Source organism: Anopheles funestus, chromosome 2RL (genome assembly GCF_943734845.2).
Source record: "Anopheles funestus chromosome 2RL, idAnoFuneDA-416_04, whole genome shotgun sequence".
Classification (NCBI taxonomy): domain Eukaryota; kingdom Metazoa; phylum Arthropoda; class Insecta; order Diptera; family Culicidae; genus Anopheles; species Anopheles funestus.
The window spans coordinates 85130160-85147588 of record NC_064598.1 but is presented as its reverse complement, the minus strand read 5'-3'; the positions used below and the strand labels follow the sequence as shown (position 1 = coordinate 85147588).

Below are 17429 nucleotides of genomic sequence, written 5' to 3'. Positions count from 1 at the left end.
GAAGTGATAGTTGACGAACGAAAAATAGAGAAGGAGAAAAAAAAGATATGGAAACGATTCTAAAGGTTGGTGTGCCATATGTCAAGCGTCCTAATACCTTGGGCGGTACGGTACGAGCTGCCTAGATTCGCATCATGATGCTCCGGACGGTACTACGACCCGTACCGTCGCTGAATCACGTCTCTATTGCGCCACGAGCGAGGATTACCAAACGATGACAAGGTGGCAACAGTTTCCCATGGACCACCGGCTTGTTCATCCCATTTTTCCACGTCCATGTTGAATGACAGGCGTAACCGTACCATCTCGAAAAGGGGTTTTCGGTTGGCGAAATGAAGAGGTGGAGCGAAAAAAAACAAACTTCCCGGTGAAAAGAGCTTTGCAGTGAGAAAGATCTCGAACACAGGTTGAATAGGAGTGGAGTGGATGGAAAATGTGTTTGCATTAGTGCTTTTCAATTCGCATAATGTAATACCGTTTTCTACATACAATTACGCCTTGTTCGTTGCGCTCGCTTCGTCACATGTGTATGTGATTTCGGTGAAAGTTTGATTTTTTTTAAGCTCAGCAACTGTGGCTGTGTGGTGAGCTGACGTTGTTCGTTCGGCCTCGCCACGTTGGTCCTATTTCATCATTTACTCACAGTGTGTGAACTGATCGTTGTTGTAGTAGCAAAACCGCATGTAGCATACTACTACTACTTGTGTGTGTGTGTGTATGTGCAATAGTGTATTTCCATTGCAGTTACAAATGACGGAAACGAAGCGTTTTCGATTCCCTTTTGAGCATCCATCATGTAGTGAAAGCGGCATCAAAAGTGATGATTTTTGTGCTAGGCTAAAACGAGTGGGTTTTTCTTTTTCAAATTGTAAAATTGTATTGCTAAAACGGGCTATTCCCAGTGTGTAAGAGGATAAGTTACCGTAAATAGGAGATAGTTTAAAAAAACCTTTTGATAAAGAGTAATTTCAGTCTGACAGTTTATCATAATAAAATCACTAGTTCCGAGCAGTTCAAGAATGCCTTGGGAAGCTGTTCTTTAATCGGATAATGAAAATATGAAAAGAATAATTGAATTTACGTTAATAAATACGTTAATCTAGTGATGGGACATCCAGAGTGAGTTCGCGAATCCCTTTCGGTTTCAACGCTGATTAATCCGAAATGTAGTCCAACAAATACCGGGCGGGCCGGTGGCCATGTGACAAATGGCGCCGGTCCACACGGCACGACTGGGGTCCAAATCCCATCCGGACCGTTCCTCCGTAGCAAGGACTGAGTATCCGGCTACGTGGTAAAATAAGTCTAGTAAGCCAGAAATGGCCGGCGTGACCTGTAAGGTCGTTAAAAGCCAAGGAGAGAGAGAGAGAGTCCAACAAAATTACGAAATCGACTGCGGAGTTCTGGATAACTCTGATTACTGCAAAGTGCTCTCGACTATCTGGAGAACCTGGTCTTCTTCAGACTGCTTCAAAATACTTCGATTACTTCAGACACTCACGGACAACTCCAATTACTCTGAACTCTAACATAAATCGGCTTCTTTTTTTAAATTTTGTCAATTTTCTGGAGGATGTCATTTGTATTCGTAATTTGATAGTCTTTGTTCCAGCTGGTATCAGTGATTCTGACGTATCCTATCTTTGTCTACCATTACCATCTATCTCTGTGGTATAATTCACTTATTCACACATCAATAATTTACAACTCAACAAATGTAAAAGATCTAATCAAGACAAGATTCGCTGTTAGATTCCGAATTGCTAGATGTTCAATGGCGAATTGAGATATTGGAGTACAATAGAAATAGGAGCGGCCTGGAGGTGTATGTGATAATCAAATCAAACCCCATTCGGACCGTCTCCCCATAGCAAGGACAACCTATCCGGCTACGTGGTAAAAATAAGTCTAGTGAGCCAGAAATGGGCGTCAATGAATAAAGTGTTTTTGAAATATCGTTTCCACAATAAGATATTTTTGTAACTAAATGTCATGTGCTTTGCCAAATTCCCAAACACTTATCAATGCAAGCCGCAGCTGGGATGCGACTGCGTCGACGCTTTAAAACGGCTCGAGCAAGATCACCTTAACCTACTGCGAAAGAGGCAGCAGATACCGGGAAAACTCGTCTCACATCCGGTCCCTTATCCCAATGGCCTCGTCCGATCTGTTCCCTCACACACACACACACACACACACACTCGTCCATATCCACACAAAAACTGTTCCTGCATTCGAATGCACATTTCAAAATTGTACGCGCGTCCTGAGACGCGCCTGCCATTGCATTCGCATCACAGTCACATATCGTGCCCGATATTTGAGTGAAGTTTCTACTTCCGGTACCGGGAGAGATATTACGTCGTGCAGTCCCCGGGAATGGCCTTCACGCCACCAAGGCAAGGCAGGGGAAGATTTTGCGGGCTGCATGCATGATGCATGCAGCGTTTGCTTTCCCAGCGTTCTTCTTCCCCCAAACCTGTGCCGGTAGAGTTGCCGCCAGTCTTTCGGGCAAGTGGCCAAAGTTTTCTCCGCCTCCGGGAAGGGGGGCGTTTGTGGGTGAGTGTTTGGAAGGTCGAATGGATGGGAAGGAGCACCGGGAGAAAGACTCTGGTGTGCAATTTGAGCGCTTGTTTTTTTGAAGCTTCGCTACACTTTCCCACACGTCTGGTACGCGATGCTACGGCACGGTGCTGGAAGGTTTCAGTCCGCGGCCCGTTTCTGACAGGTCCCGGTGTGTTTGTGTGCAAGTGTAATGGTTACACGGCCAGTGTTTGAAGGGAACATTTTTCCCATTTCGTGTTTTTCGCTTCGTTTTTTTGTGTTCTCCTAACTGAATCGGAACATTTCTCATTTCTTTGCCCATTTATTTCTCTTGGCCGCATTTGATATGAGCCGGAGAAGCAGCAGCACCAGCAGCACTCGCGGTAAGTTTTGTATGAAGATATGAGAAGGAAAGGCCTGTAGTGTGGTATCGGTTACCGGGCCACGAGCAGATAGGAGGAAATGTTTTGCAGTGATTTATCGATTTTCACTCGCCGTGCGCAGGATGATGAGACTGTTCACAGGGTTTCGGGGGGGCGGTGGGTTTGAGCCGTATGCGCCGCAGCGTGGAAAGTGTTGTACGCCCGCATTTTTGGAACCACTTTTGCCAATAAAGAAGGCTGTGGCTTCCTTCAACCGTAAGGGCTGAGGTATTTTGGCGCAGGTGCGCTTACGGGTACGTACGGATTATGGGTATGTTACGGTTCGCTGGAGCCTGGTTCCCGGTTCGCAGTGCTGGAGATGTTCTTTTTCTCTTGGTAGTGCAGAGATTGAAGCGCATTGTTTTATTAGCGGGCTAGTGTAACAGATTGTGGGCGGTTTGAAAATTCCGTACCGACTCAGAAGAGTATTGACAAAACAGTGTCTGTGAAAATGAGTTTAAATATTCAACAGACTAAGCAATCTCGCAGCATCTTTCTTCGCAGTGGATATATCAAAATTTGAATATTTTAAATTGTGTTGTTAGCAGTGGAGTGTTCATGCATTTTTTCCTTCAAACCGTGCGGGAAAAGCAATAGCTTGGATGAAATAAATAAGGTAATAACATTGCTGTAATATATCAATAGTTATGGTATTTAACTCTCGTTTGAGGGGTGATGTATAGTTAGCTTGTTACCAAAAAACAGGCTTTTTTACAACTCAAGGTCTCTTAAATATCTGCATAAAAGATAATTTTAATTTACTGAAATAATAATTATATAGCACCTCAAACAGACAAGATATTTTCAAAAACCTGATAACTTATGGATATGAAAGTTTTTTAATTTTTTTTTTATATTTATTATCATTTATTCATATTTTGCTACTTCAAGATTTATGAAATTTTACAGTAAAATTTAAACAATTTTTAGTAATTAACACATTTTTTTAATTTTTTTTTCTTTATATAGCACCTGGCACCTGATCGTATCGATAAATACATTTTTCATGTAAGTAAATAAATTTTGTTTTTTTAAGAATATAAATTAAAACTGTATTAGAAATGTAAAGTTAGAATTGTTTTTTTCTCAACTGAAAATAGTTTTTAGTAACAACATGCTTTTTTCCATACTAAGCAGAAGCAAAGGGCATAAAAATGTTTTAAGCCATCGTGATAAGCATGAATTGCAACATAAATATTCCCCTCGCGACTCAATTCAATTGACACTTTTTGATACTTTTAATGTGATAACACCAAAGCAAAAATATATACCAAAAAAAATCCCCATCGATAAACCAGGCTGTGGCGTTTTTTATCCACACGATGCTATTCCGAAGTTGCAGTACGCTCCCTATCCTATGAGAAAAGAAAAAACACTTTCCCGGCTATATGCTTCAAAATCAATCGAAATCAATTTGGGAACGTTCCAGCGAACGAACCACACGGCAAGTTGCAAATTTGCAAGTGAAATGTAGCTATCACGTGATTTGCACCTCGCCCGTACGAGAGACAACGCCTAGTTCTAGTGCAATGGTGCAACAGCGGACACGAGCACTGCACACACACACATTTACACACACGGTAGAAAGTGCACAAGATTTGTCGTTTGAATCGGCAAATATAGCCCGACAGATGGAACCGGGATCGTTTGTCACCCGTATGAAGGGACGGCAAGCCAGAGCCAAGGTTTTTGGTTTTTAAGAAGATGGCTTTAGTTTTAGCAGTTTTGCACCTCGGATGAAACTGTGGGAGTAGTTAGACGGAGTTCGTCATCACTCATACTGATGTACATAGCAAATTGTATGTATGTGTGCATTTTTTTTTTCAAATTCCTTCATTCATTCAAAATCCCAAGCAGGTCAAAGGCATGCTGTGCCGTGTCTGCTTTGCGCCACTGATGAATGTTTGTGGCTTTCCAATGTCGGCTTCTGCTGCTGCTGTGAGAGCCTTAAATCCCCATATCCGTCTGTGTTTGACATGGTGAAAGTGTGCAATAATCATAAAACAACTACCGACATGCATACGCGTTGCGTTATGGCGTGTCGTGCTGTCACTAGGGTGACAATAGCGAGAGAAACGGAGAAAAAAACCCCGGAATCCTTCAGTATCGTGTTTTGCTTCCTTTTTTTTTCTTCTCCTGTCGCCCATTCTTTTTTGTCGCGTGTTGGGCTGGGGGGAAAAGTGAAGGAAAGTGGCCACAGTTCGTGCATATTAATTGTACTGTTTCACACACCATTCAAAGGGCCATTTGTGGTGGAGCGTGTTTGTGTGAGTACACACCCATGTAGGATGCGTGTGTCGCGTGTGTTCTACAAGCTTACGAGCAATTGTTTGCCATTATGTCGTGTGCGAGGGACGATGGTGATGTGATGTGGTTAGCTTCTCGCTTGCACACGGCGAAGGCCAACACATACACACATGCACAGGCTGCAAGGACACGCTCGGGCAGCTGGTAGTGAGCACTGTGCTTCTGTGTAGTTCCTGTTTGTTGTCGCCGGTCCGTTCAAGTCTGTCCATCAATTCAATCATTTGTGAGCTTCATAAAACCGAACTCCGTAAAACGGTTCCAATGGAGCACGGTACGAGGTTTTTTTTTTGGGTGGTTTCCCCCCCCCCCCCCCACCGGCCACCGTGTGAAGACGACGGGTCGGTGAGCTGTATTTCATTTCTTTGACAACGGTACGAAACGAACCAATGGCAATGGTGCAGTTGGATGAATTCATGCTGTGCCATTTTGTGATCAGTGATGGCGCACTGCCGAGGACAGCATCGATGTTTGAAGTGAAGCGTTGAGTGAAACGATTCCATATTTTATATGGATCTTTTTTTTTGTTTGGAAGTCGGATGCTTCTCTATTTGTTGTTTGTCTGCGCTTTGAATGGAGATTTTGATGGACTTTAGCTTTGGTCTGGGAGAAGGCCGTCGGTTTGGCACACTGCGCTAAACTGGAGCAAGGTTTGCCGGTTTGCCGAACAGGAAAAAGAATAAATAACGAATCAGGAAACTGGTCGAAAGTGGAGAAAGGGAGAAAGAGAACATAAATGCCAGCACGGACAACAGGGACCGTGGCCGGGCTGGGTAGATGAATTGCAGTTAGAGTTTGTGTTGATTTTGTTGTCTGTCCCGAGTGAGCGAATGGTCCATCTCCAGTGGCCGGGAATGTGTGAAGATGAGCACTCTATTGAAACGCATCGTTCTGAGAGATGTTTAGATGCAAGACATCTTACAGAGAGGCGCAACATTGTATAAAATTGGATTGGTTTTTCGCATTGACTAATGGTGACTTTAATTGACTTATTTTACGTAAAATTTAAATTAATAAATGATGCTCTTCTATCAATTAAGAATGCTATTGATTAACTTGTTTTTTTTTGAGTATTTTTTATTCTAACTTTGTTCAAAATATACTTCATAAGGATTTATGACATAACTTGTTCTTCAATTCTAGAAGAAATTTGAACCCATGAAGAACATGTTGAGCCTGATATTATCCTAAGAATTCTTGTTTCAAGGACATATTCTGAATGATTTTCACTTCAATTCACTTCAATTTAAATTTATTGAACTGTAAAAGCGTGATATGTTTTTATTTTGAATTTAAAAAAACTTTAATTCTTTGTTATCTTCCAACAAAGATGCATTTTTAATACAGATCCAATAGAAATCTAAGTACCACAAGATATGCACAAAATTAAAAAAATTGACAAATGTCTTATGAAATTCGCAGCCTGTTGGAAATAAAGAAAATTTAATTAAAACAAAATTAATGTCACTGCAGGGTGGCACTCAACTATTACCTTTGCGGTTACCATTCTTTGCACCTTTTTTGCAAAAAAATACCTTCATTCGAGACCTTACACCGTGCTTCATTCGGTGGAAGAAATATGGAACGAAACTAGCAATACAAGCAATGTGCAATATTTCTCATGCAGCTCCTCATACACATGGCGTGGAGCGTTCGTTGAGGTTTGTGGCACGGTCACGCTAAAGGCTGACCACCGTTTACCACCAGTGGATAACCGGTCGATCATCGGTGTGGCCCGGTGCTTTTGAAACGCAAACCGAAGATTAATGTTGACCATCGCGTGTGTGTAATTAAAGCAACATTAATCACTATCTCGGCATCCCGCTGGTGGTGACTTTTGCAATCGTCATTTTGAAAGTCCGCTCAGTATGCAGTTGACACGAGACAGGCTTTAAGTGTTGTTCAGAAATTGAATAATAATTTCCTTTGAAGGCTGTTGACTGACATTTCTTGTTGATTTATATTTATTGTTTAGTTCAATATCAGACAAGAAATTACTTTATGTTTAATTAATTCGAGTCGAGTGTACATTTGTACAAATAATGCGTTCCAGTGCAATTCGCGTAAGTAATTCATATGAATACATCAAACCAGGCAGAGTATATAGAAGAATAACGAAGCAAAATTTTAAGTTCAACGAAATAATAATTTTTCTACAGCGAATTATTGATTCAGTAAACATAAATTCAAAATTTTGTCCACCAGAAGAGCCAGAAAAAAATCAAACCTTGAGCAGATAAGAATATATTTCGACCCTAGATACATTTTCCCGTCAACTCGTTAGCATGTCTGAAAGATTTGCATTTGCTCGATTTGATCTGCCACAAAATCACGTTCGTGTCTCGCTGGCCCCGGGAAGGATCGAGCCCGTACTCATCAAATGACTGCGATTTTGTCAATCACCCAAGGAAGGAAGTGCCCAACTGCAACGAAATCTCGCAAATGAACCACGGTCGGTTGATACGCCGTGAGGTCGTTTCCGCCTTGCGTGCGATAATGGCGCGGATCGATGCAAACTGCACGCCGTTGTTTCGTAATTGAAAAAGTTAACCAACGATTTCTGCTGCGCGATTTTGGGTACACTTTAAACGAACCAGTTGCCACGCGGGGTGCAACGGTGTGGAACGGGTCGAGGTGAGGAACTTCACTGGAAACAGCATTAATGTTTTCCATTTCATTAGATTTCGTTCGTGGAGACGTTTGGACGTGGAAGCGTTCAGCAAAACCGGATGGCAAACCGCAACCACAAAGCGATTCAACCCCCGGGGCATAACAAGGGGACGAGTATTCAAAACCCGAGGACAGAACATTCGAAATGTTACACAAGAGCTTGAACTTTCGCTTCGGTTGAACAATGGAGCGAAACGCTTTCCCAGAATGCCCTATATACAGCATCATCAGGATCGTGGCTGGAAGTCCATTGAAAAGGGTTCTGCATTGCCGAACGGCAATGAAATGGACACGGACCCGAATGTAATAGGACCGGAAGAGCCGATAGGTTCGGGGCGAGCACAGAGACAACTGTCGGTTCCGTTGGTACCTTTGAAAACCGATCCGATAAGTACCTTTACTATCCGTACGGGTCCGGCCCATTGACGGTAGTAAGAGCTGGGCTCCATGTTTTGACCCTGCAGCTTTATGCATTGAATGACAATGTGCTTGGGAGGTAATGGTCAAACTTACGATGATGATGATGTTGTTGAAGACTGTGCAAGTTGAAGCATTCCATGCGGTTGAACCAGCTGTTTGAAAACCGTTTTGTACCGTTGTTGATTTAAGATGACGCCAGTAGGAAATATGGTTTTGCATCGTGGACAATGTACTCAGCAGGACAGTCTTTGTTTCATTTTAAATGAATGGTTATTTTGAGGTCTTGATGAGAATTTAAAGTAGATTTTGATGAAATATTGCTAAATCCTTGTCGTTTGATGAATGTAACGTAATTTTAGTGACAGAAAACACTGCAGTATATATTCAAAAAGTGCTCTCAAAAGCTTTCTTTAACCTATCAGGATATCAACTCGAATTTAATAGCACCTCTGATCGATATGCTTTTAAACAATTTCCTCGTAAATATATAAACATTCTGAGACTGTAATACCGCCACGTAAGCGAGCTGAAAACTGTATTCTCGACAATCGCGACTTGGCAGAAAAATCTAAACCCCACCTCAACAAAAGCTCAGAACCACCACCGTATTTTAAGATGCACCTCGGAAAGCTACATTTTCTTATCGACTCGAAAGGGAATTTTTATTTGACCAGTAAACCGTGTGGTTACGGCCGGTGGCAGGGATTGAAGCGAAAATCATTTCCCATACAAAAGGCTCTCAATCAACGAAGCGCCAACCCGGGGCTCAATTGAGTGCCGTGTGCCGATTCCAACGTTCCGGTACCTTCCCTTGTTTGTCTTTACCCATCGAGTGATGATACTTTATTACATACCACATAATATGCTTTCATGCGAGCATAAATACATTCAATTACGTGCTCTCATTCGCTGCCTTTCGTTCGAAAGTGGTTCACTGTCGAATGGCAAATGGCTGGAGGGCGATGTTGAGAAACGATTTTTTTATTATTATTGTTATTATGATCACTACCCCATTCCGCGCCGCTAACCCCGATCCGTTCCACATGGACGCGATGCATCGTCTTTTGTGGATAGTAAGGTTTGTGGTTATTTTTTCTTCTTTCAAGCACGGGTGGGAGTATATTTTTCGATACGAATCGATTTCGGACAAGAAATAGTAGTACCATCACGGTAGGAGATACATATATCGTTGGCGGTACAGGATGCAGCTTGATTTACGCTAACGAATAAAAACGACCTTCTGATACGAATCCTTGGTAGTGGCGGTACATGAAGTGGCTTTGGTGAGAAGGCTGTTTCCCGTACGCTTCAACCAGTTTCCCGGTGGATCTTTTCCAGAATTGAGCAAGATTGTTTCCAATGTATCTTCTCCACCAGCTGGTTCCACTCACCAGTTGTGTGGTGCCACACAATTGGACACTTCAGTATGGGGTGTTACCTCCAGTGGGAAATGGTGTCTTGTGCCTCCACTGCACAAGAACGTTTGAAAACGACCGAACCAGATATATACGTTCGTATAATAAACGCCCGCATAAAGGAAGGCGATTGTGATTTATCATTTTGATAGCGTTCCACATTTCTGTGCGGTGTGTGCGCGAATATGCTCAGAGCGTTTTACAGGAAGCTGATAGGAATCGTTTTGCAGAATTTAGATAGCATCTTGCCAGCCCGCCCGATGGCTGTGAAATGGCTGTACGGATGAGAGTGTAATATTTTTCCAAGAAAACCCCCGATTTCTTGATAAGATATTCGTCCTCGTGCGTGAGGTGCGGAGAGGTTTAAAATGAAGACACCGAAACCTTGAGGATAAGGTATGGGAGTGGCGAGGATCAAGAATCGTCGAAGAGACATAATATTCAATATTTGTGAAGATGAAGATGTATATGGCGATAAGCCGTGAATGGAGTGAAGACATTTGGAGGACAATTTATTGGAGGAGATAATTGTGATAATAGTACATGAAGATCCAATGGGATATTATCCTTCAGTACACCATCTCACGCAATTTGCAACGAATAAACTTCGACAAGATAATGAACCTGTGTTTTGGGGAATTACTTACAGTACTACACCTGTTAGTACACCTGCTGACTTGCTACGAAGATGTTTGGGAAATTCTCCTATGTCTTTTGCATTGTTCATTCTTACCTCGAACTGATCACAGGTACACACACCGTACTGGCGGTGGTCACACTCGCAGCAGTAGTACTCGGAGTCCCATTTGGGCAGCTGTTGGTGTCCGGGCGTGGTAGTTGTCGTGGAGTGACCACCACCCCCATTCGGTACGCTGCCGGTCGCCGGCGGGAAGAACACATCGTCCGGATGGTACTGATGGTGCTGATGCTGTGCGTTGGTTATTGTCGTCGCGTTGTAGAACTGCTCCTCGAACGGGTCAAGCTTTCGACCCCGGTACACGCTGCACTTGCGCTCGAGTGCACCGGGCGTTGGACTCGTCAGCGGATGTACCTCCTCGTCGTCGGTCAGGACGAGCGGCTTTAGACCAAGTCGCCCCGGAGGTGTAGCCTGCGGTGTGGCAGGAGTAATGATGATCGGATCATTCGGTATCTGCAGTGTCAGTGGTTGCGTGAGCCCACTTTCGCCCTCTTCCTGACCGGCGAGGCCTACCTTATCGAGATGCTGTTGTGAGTGAGCGTGATGGGGATGTTGCTGTTGCTGCAACAGCAGCAGTTGCTGATGGTGGTGATGGTGGTGACCGGCGTGGGGTTCAGTGCCGGCCGAATCTCCAAACCCAAGCGTTGGCGTTTGCGGTGGTGTAAGATCCTGCTGGGCCTGGGAAACCAGCGGCAAGGTGGCGGTGGCAGACTTCGTAAGCTGCTGGCGGCGTACCAGCTTGTCGTACTCGCGGAACCCGGTCGGTTTGGGCATCGGTGGAAAGGACGCACCGGACGCGGGCGGATGTCCGGACGGTCCGGCCCCATGCAGATGGCACGGATGTGTCACTCCACCCGGTACACCATGGTGATGGTGATGATGGTGGTGAGCATGTCCCGGCCCACCTAAGTGTGGCCCATGACCATGGCCACCCGGTACACCGGTGTAGGATGTGCACGGTTGCTCACCGAACTTATGGTGCGGATGCTGCTGATCCGAGCCCGGTATGCTGGTGTAGCCCGCACTCAGCTTCCGATGGTGCTGATGAGGTGCCCGCAGATAGGACGCCGGCAGCTGGTGGAAGTGTTTACTCTTCGTCGGTGTTGTGGCCGCCTTCGCCGCCAGCTTCTCCCGCAGTATCTGCTGATTGGTGGCCTTGTTTTTCGTGTTCTGCTGGGCCTGCTTTTTGCGGGCCTGGCGTGACGCCAGCGAGGCGCCACCTGCTGCTGCATACATCTTGCGCTTGCGTTCTTACGGTCGGTATTTTGCGAGGGGGTTTCTTTGTTTTTTCTTTCTTCAGTAGAGGATACTATTGCTACGGCTACTGCTGCATAACACCACCACACCGACAACGACGGCGACAACGATGGCGCAGTGTCGCATCCACAACAATAACAACAAACAGTGATAACAACAACAATGATAACAGCAATAATAACGACGGCGACGAATGGTGTGGCTGACGAGATGGGCTAAAGAAGCTTGTGCTACCTGCAACCAGGTGGTTTGGTGTTGATTTCGCAGCTAATTGACCCGCAAAGCGGATCAAACAAGCGTACGACGAGCGGCGGCCAATGTCACTTCTTCGCTTGTAGATTGGTTTCGGCTAGCCTACTTCTTGTGGTGGGACGCTTTACACAGCTTTCGCAAACAGTATTTTTGCTATTGTTTTGCTTCCGGGGGTTTTTTTGTTTGTTGTAACAGCTGACAAGTGGGATATGGGAATAGTATGACGATCGAGATAGGATGGTTTGGGGGGTTTTGTTTTTTTTTGTTAGATACTAGCACAGTGAGTAAACCACCTATACGCTTACAACAATACGGTATGCAACTCGTTCATACGCTACAGAGGGCACGGCAATATGAAGCCAAGCCACACCACCACCACGTTGTGCGGGGGGTGGTTGTAAGACGGTATCGGTTTTCCTGCCTTTTCTCTGCTTTTTTGGCGATTGATTAGCTCCAGCAAGACACTTACAACGAGTACTACTACTTGACACTGACGCAATGTTACGCTTATCCTTTAAGATTGTTGCCGCAAGGAGCATATGGCTACACAAAACACACAATTACACATCGAGGCGCACGAACGCTTTATCCCTTATTTGCTTTGTTACTTCCTTCTCTGTAGACAGTTATCAAAAAATGCTTATTCGGTGCACTAGGTGCTGGGATGTTGACTTAAGTATCTTGCACTAGTGTGTGTGTGTGTGTGTGTGGGTTTGTTTTTTTTTGTCGTATTATCGTGTGTGACAGATTTCGTGTATTCTTGTGCCTTGTTTTTTTTTCGTGTTGTGTGATGTATTTATATCGCAATATGGGAGTAAGAAAAAAATCTTGCTCACCCGTCACTTTGTCTAGCTAGTAACTTAGTTAACAGTACATATACTACCGTAGGGACTATCGAGTGGGTTTTGTTACAAGTGTGCTTGAATGATGTGTTACACGAAAAGCGTACGTAGTTGTGAGCCCTCTGTTTGAGGATTATCCCCTATGCAAAATCCCTTTCTTCGCTGTATAAAGCGCTAGATGTAAAGGGCACCGGAAGAAAAGGACAAAGTGTGTGTGTGTGTTTGTAAATGAGAAGGAGAGAGAGAGAGTCAAAGTGACTAATTTGGGCGAGAATTTGGTAAATTTCACAGTACAGTATTTAGTTATTTTTTTTTATTTACTTTTCGCCTCTAAACAACAGACACACACACACTCACAGTCAAAGCTTTTTCGTAGGAGTAAACGATAATAAAAAAAAACACAAACACGATTTCAGGGTTGTACGATACCTGCGTTCGTCGGTAGTTTTAAGCCCGCTACGTTTTGCATGCAGCTTACATTAAGTATACGTTATATTTTTCCATCAATTTGGTTGTTTTCACTTGCTTTTTTTTACTACAACATTTAGCCTACCTTTAGTGATTAGTTTCGGGGGTAGTTTCTATACACATGCACAGCATAGCTTACGGTACAGTGCAGGGTAGAACATCATGGTGTATGTGTGTGTGTGTGTGGTTGCATTCCAGTGTCAGAAAGACTGACAAGTGGACAAGAAAAACAAAATGCTATAAAATAGCAAAATAAATCGTCTTCCTTCGATTCGAGCTTTTACAATTCGGATAATTTTAATCTTTTTTCCTCCTTCTCCTTCTCCTCTTTCTTTCTCTCTCTTTCTCCCTACGATCGCATCATAACGCTAACCTAAAGCTGTTCAACCAACACCGGTTGCTGTTCGTATAAAACAATTACCAAAAGTGTGACAAACCGTTCCGGAGCGATACCAACATGATAATAATAATAATGACATGCAACGGTTTGTTCGCCTTTTGTTCGCTAGATAAATGATTTTTTGTTTTCCGCTAACTTGGTTTTTTTTCTCTGTTTTACGCGATCGATCTGCTTACAAAATGCAACATGGTACAACAATAAGTTCACGCATTATCCTGCTCGATCGCTGTTCCGATCGCTCGTGTTTGCTGATTACTCGGTTCTTTGTTTTGTGTCACTGCTTTTAAAAATATGTTTGCAGAACCATGCGAATTGAAAGTGCGTCCAAAAAATCGATTCGATTCGGCATGGGGAGTTTTTGTTTTTGCTTTTGCCTATCAACAACAAACATCGGTAGATTCTATCATTCGGTTATCTTATATGTTTATATCGTACGTGAAGTTGGTTTAGTTTTCTTTTGTGTCTTCGGGAAGCAGCCCTTCCTTTGTTCGCCACATTCCTTTACCGCTTCTGATTGTGTGTTTTGTGTTGTTGTCCAAATGTCAACCTAATCACATGTACCGAACAGGAAACCTAACACCCATCAATCAATTCGAAACTTGCGAATGCCAACACGCGATCATACTCGGCTGGACGCATGACGCTTAACGCATGTCAACGGTACGACGGCCACGTGCATTCGAAACAGTGCATTTACGGTTTGTTCTTTCACCTTTTTGCTTTCACTTGTTTGTCACTCGAACGCTGTCTGTGTGTCATTAATACCTAATCTTTCGCTGCTCTAAGAATAATTATTTGTATTAGTCACATCCTGCATTGCCCTTTGTTTTTGTTTTTTTAGCTTGGTAAAGGTACGTCTGCACCGCTAGTTGCTGCAATGGTTTCGGAAGTTTTTTTTTGGTTGCTACGCCCTTACAAACATTCATCAATAAAATGTGACTCCAGCCGTTCTCACTGCTAGCTAAGCACAATTGCAACGGACTGCGCAATCGTTCGTGTTTTTAATCGCATTCGAGTCGTTAGCGTTTTGTGATGCGACGGGAGTAACGTTACGTTGTGTCTCTACGTCAATACTGTAACGCTTGTAACGTCGGCCTTGTAACGCCCGTTGGTGATTCGCATATCTCTTCTAACTAAAAAGTACTACCACAACCGTACGATTGTTTCACCTTCCGGTTGCCGGTTCCACTGTGATGCAATTCCAATTCTGCTCATATTGTCCTGTTTATATTTCTTATTTGGTTGCCTCTACCGACCCCGTATCGACAGTTTATTACAATATAAATTGTGTAGCAAATAATGAACGAATATCAAAAACTTGTACGTTTGTAAAAAAAAAACATATATCTCAAGAAGCGTATGCGATTGCTTTTTTTTATTTTGTTGGTTGTTGTTTATATGTGTTTTTTGTGGGTTCGTACAAAACCTGGAGGTGTACGGTAAAATGGTGTTGGTAACTAATTTTAACGTGCGTCCGTATTAGTGGACAACCGTTTGTTTCACTTCGTAACGTTGTATAAAAAATTAGTGCAAAATAGTCTTGCCTTTTTTTAACCTTTTGTTTTTAACCCGGACGCTTAGCAGTGGAAAAAGAAGCTACAAAATATAAGATTCCTGTACCGTGTTTTTTTTCTCAATTCCGAAAAGGAGGGCGGGGGACCACATTCACACTGGTAAATTGGTATTCTTTTCTTGCAGTGAAATCGTTTTTTTTTTTTTTGATCGTGTAAATGTTTACCAAGCGTATAGCGTTTTTACGTCCTTCAATTCCCTATCTCAAATCGTTCTTTGTTTGTTGCATTTTCAATAAACCATACACAGAGCTTAGGTAGAAATCACTCCCACTCAGTAATACATACTAATACATTCCCGTTTTGCACGATGACTTTTTGGTTTTTTTTTTGGGGGGCAATGCCTAACCGTCTTATAAAATGGCTCGGTTTCGATGGAGCGCACCGTGTTCGATATGGTATGTTTTTTTGTCTAGTGTTTGAAATTAATTTTTCCCACGAATTTTGTTTTTAGTTGATGAGATTGAGTACTGTTTAACCGGTACCCGGTAGCGTATAGGTGATTGTGCGATCTTTCGTTTTTTGAGTGGTAATTAGGACGGGAAGGTTCGTTTAGAAAAGGATCGGCTGGAAAGGACATTGGCCGTTGCGTTACCACTGCAGACAATGTTGAAGTTGTGTTGTTCACCGGTTGGTACCGTTGCGTGGCGTTGCTGTCACCTGTTGTTATCGCTAGAATGCTAAACAATTGTAAGGTTAAGAAAAGAGACAATTTGTTTAATTTTTGGACAAAAATGGGAAAAAATTTGCGTGAGATGGTGTGTATAGGCAGAAGGATAATGATATGGCAATGGTGGTTCTTAAGCTGTATTGACTCTTCGACGATGTTCACAAAAAAGATGGTTAATTGGATAAAAAATTATTGTTATTATTTTATTATTCCGATTACATCATTAATAGATTTTTGTTTATTTTTTTTTTCAAAATACACAAAAGGCATCATTGCTAACCGGGCCACTCCCAAGCACACATTATGGGAGCATCAATCGTTCCTCCCCCTGTGAAGGTTCGTCGACACAAATTACAACTCGTGCAAATGCCCCCCCTTCAGAACCCATCGTTGTGCGGGTTTCCTCATCATTATGCTTACTTATTCTCGGTTGACCGTTTGACCACCCAGTGCTAAGGGACGGACGGTAGAATAAGGGCTTTTATCGGTGTGTGGAAATAAATCAAATCACAAAAAAAATCCCTTCAACTCCCAGAGCTTTGGGTCATCTGTTTTCGTGAGAACACTTTAGTTGTGTAGTTGTTGAGTTGTGTGTTTTTTGTTGTTTCTTTTTTTTTCGTTCTCCAAAAAATGTGTGCTTGTGTATGAGGAATGTGTACTCGTTCCATTTGTGGTAAATAACGGGGGGAAACTCCTTCAGCCACGTGCCACGTCACGGCACCCATCAATCGTGCCCGCTAGGCAGCTTTATGACCGCAATTTTGGACAGCTCTCCATGCACTCTCCGGACTCCACCATGGCAGATTGCTTGCGCGAGGTTTGTTTTGTTTTTGGTGCCTCCCTTCATCTCCTCGACTCGACCCGAACCCTTTTTTTCGGTTTCCCGAACACTCATTCAGTGCTTGAAACCACATGATGGTTGATGGTGTTGGTGGATATTTTCAGCTACTTAGCGCAAATGAAAATGTCTACGGCTCCACGCGCTCGCAACACACATCGGTAGGACGGATGTCGTCACCACCGTCATCATTTAATGGGATGATATGCTCACAGCAAAAAAAGGGGAAGGGAGCCAAGGTACCAAAAGCGGGTTTTTGGGGTGTAAAGGGTGTAAAGCGTTGGAACATATCATGAATAATGAATATTGTTCACACGCCTGGTTCGCGCTGATGCGAGCGGCACCACGAAAAGGTTTTCATCGACCGTTGATCGTGTTGTGGTTTTTTTTTCTTCTCTCCCCCCGGTAGGAATGTAATTGAAGTTCCTTCAGTGTTGTGGTGGGTAAGGGTATGGGGGTGGTACAAAAAAAATGGAAGAAAAATCGAACCGACTTCAGTCGAAGTGCTGGTAGTGTTGGTAGTAGTAGCAGTTCTAGACCACTATTTGTGTTGAAGAGTTGAATGACGAATTGTAATGAGACGAGGAAGGTGAAAAAAAAAACATTCGGAAGGAGAGAAACACAAACACTCACACTCTTAGGGGGGGAAAAACCGTACA

The 17429-nt window shown here is 43.3% G+C and overlaps 1 protein-coding gene across 2 annotated transcripts in view; it reads right to left on the bottom strand.

Moving 5' to 3' along the window:
- Positions 1 to 17429, bottom strand: part of LOC125764467 (uncharacterized) — a 167191-nt gene that overhangs the window by 51712 nt on the left and 98050 nt on the right. For both annotated transcript variants that reach the window (XM_049428759.1, XM_049428758.1), the window contains exon 4: positions 10509 to 15942. In XM_049428759.1, coding sequence (XP_049284716.1) covers positions 10509 to 11708 — 1200 coding nt within the window. In that variant the 5' untranslated portion in view covers positions 11709 to 15942. The remainder of the gene's footprint in view (positions 1 to 10508; positions 15943 to 17429) is intronic.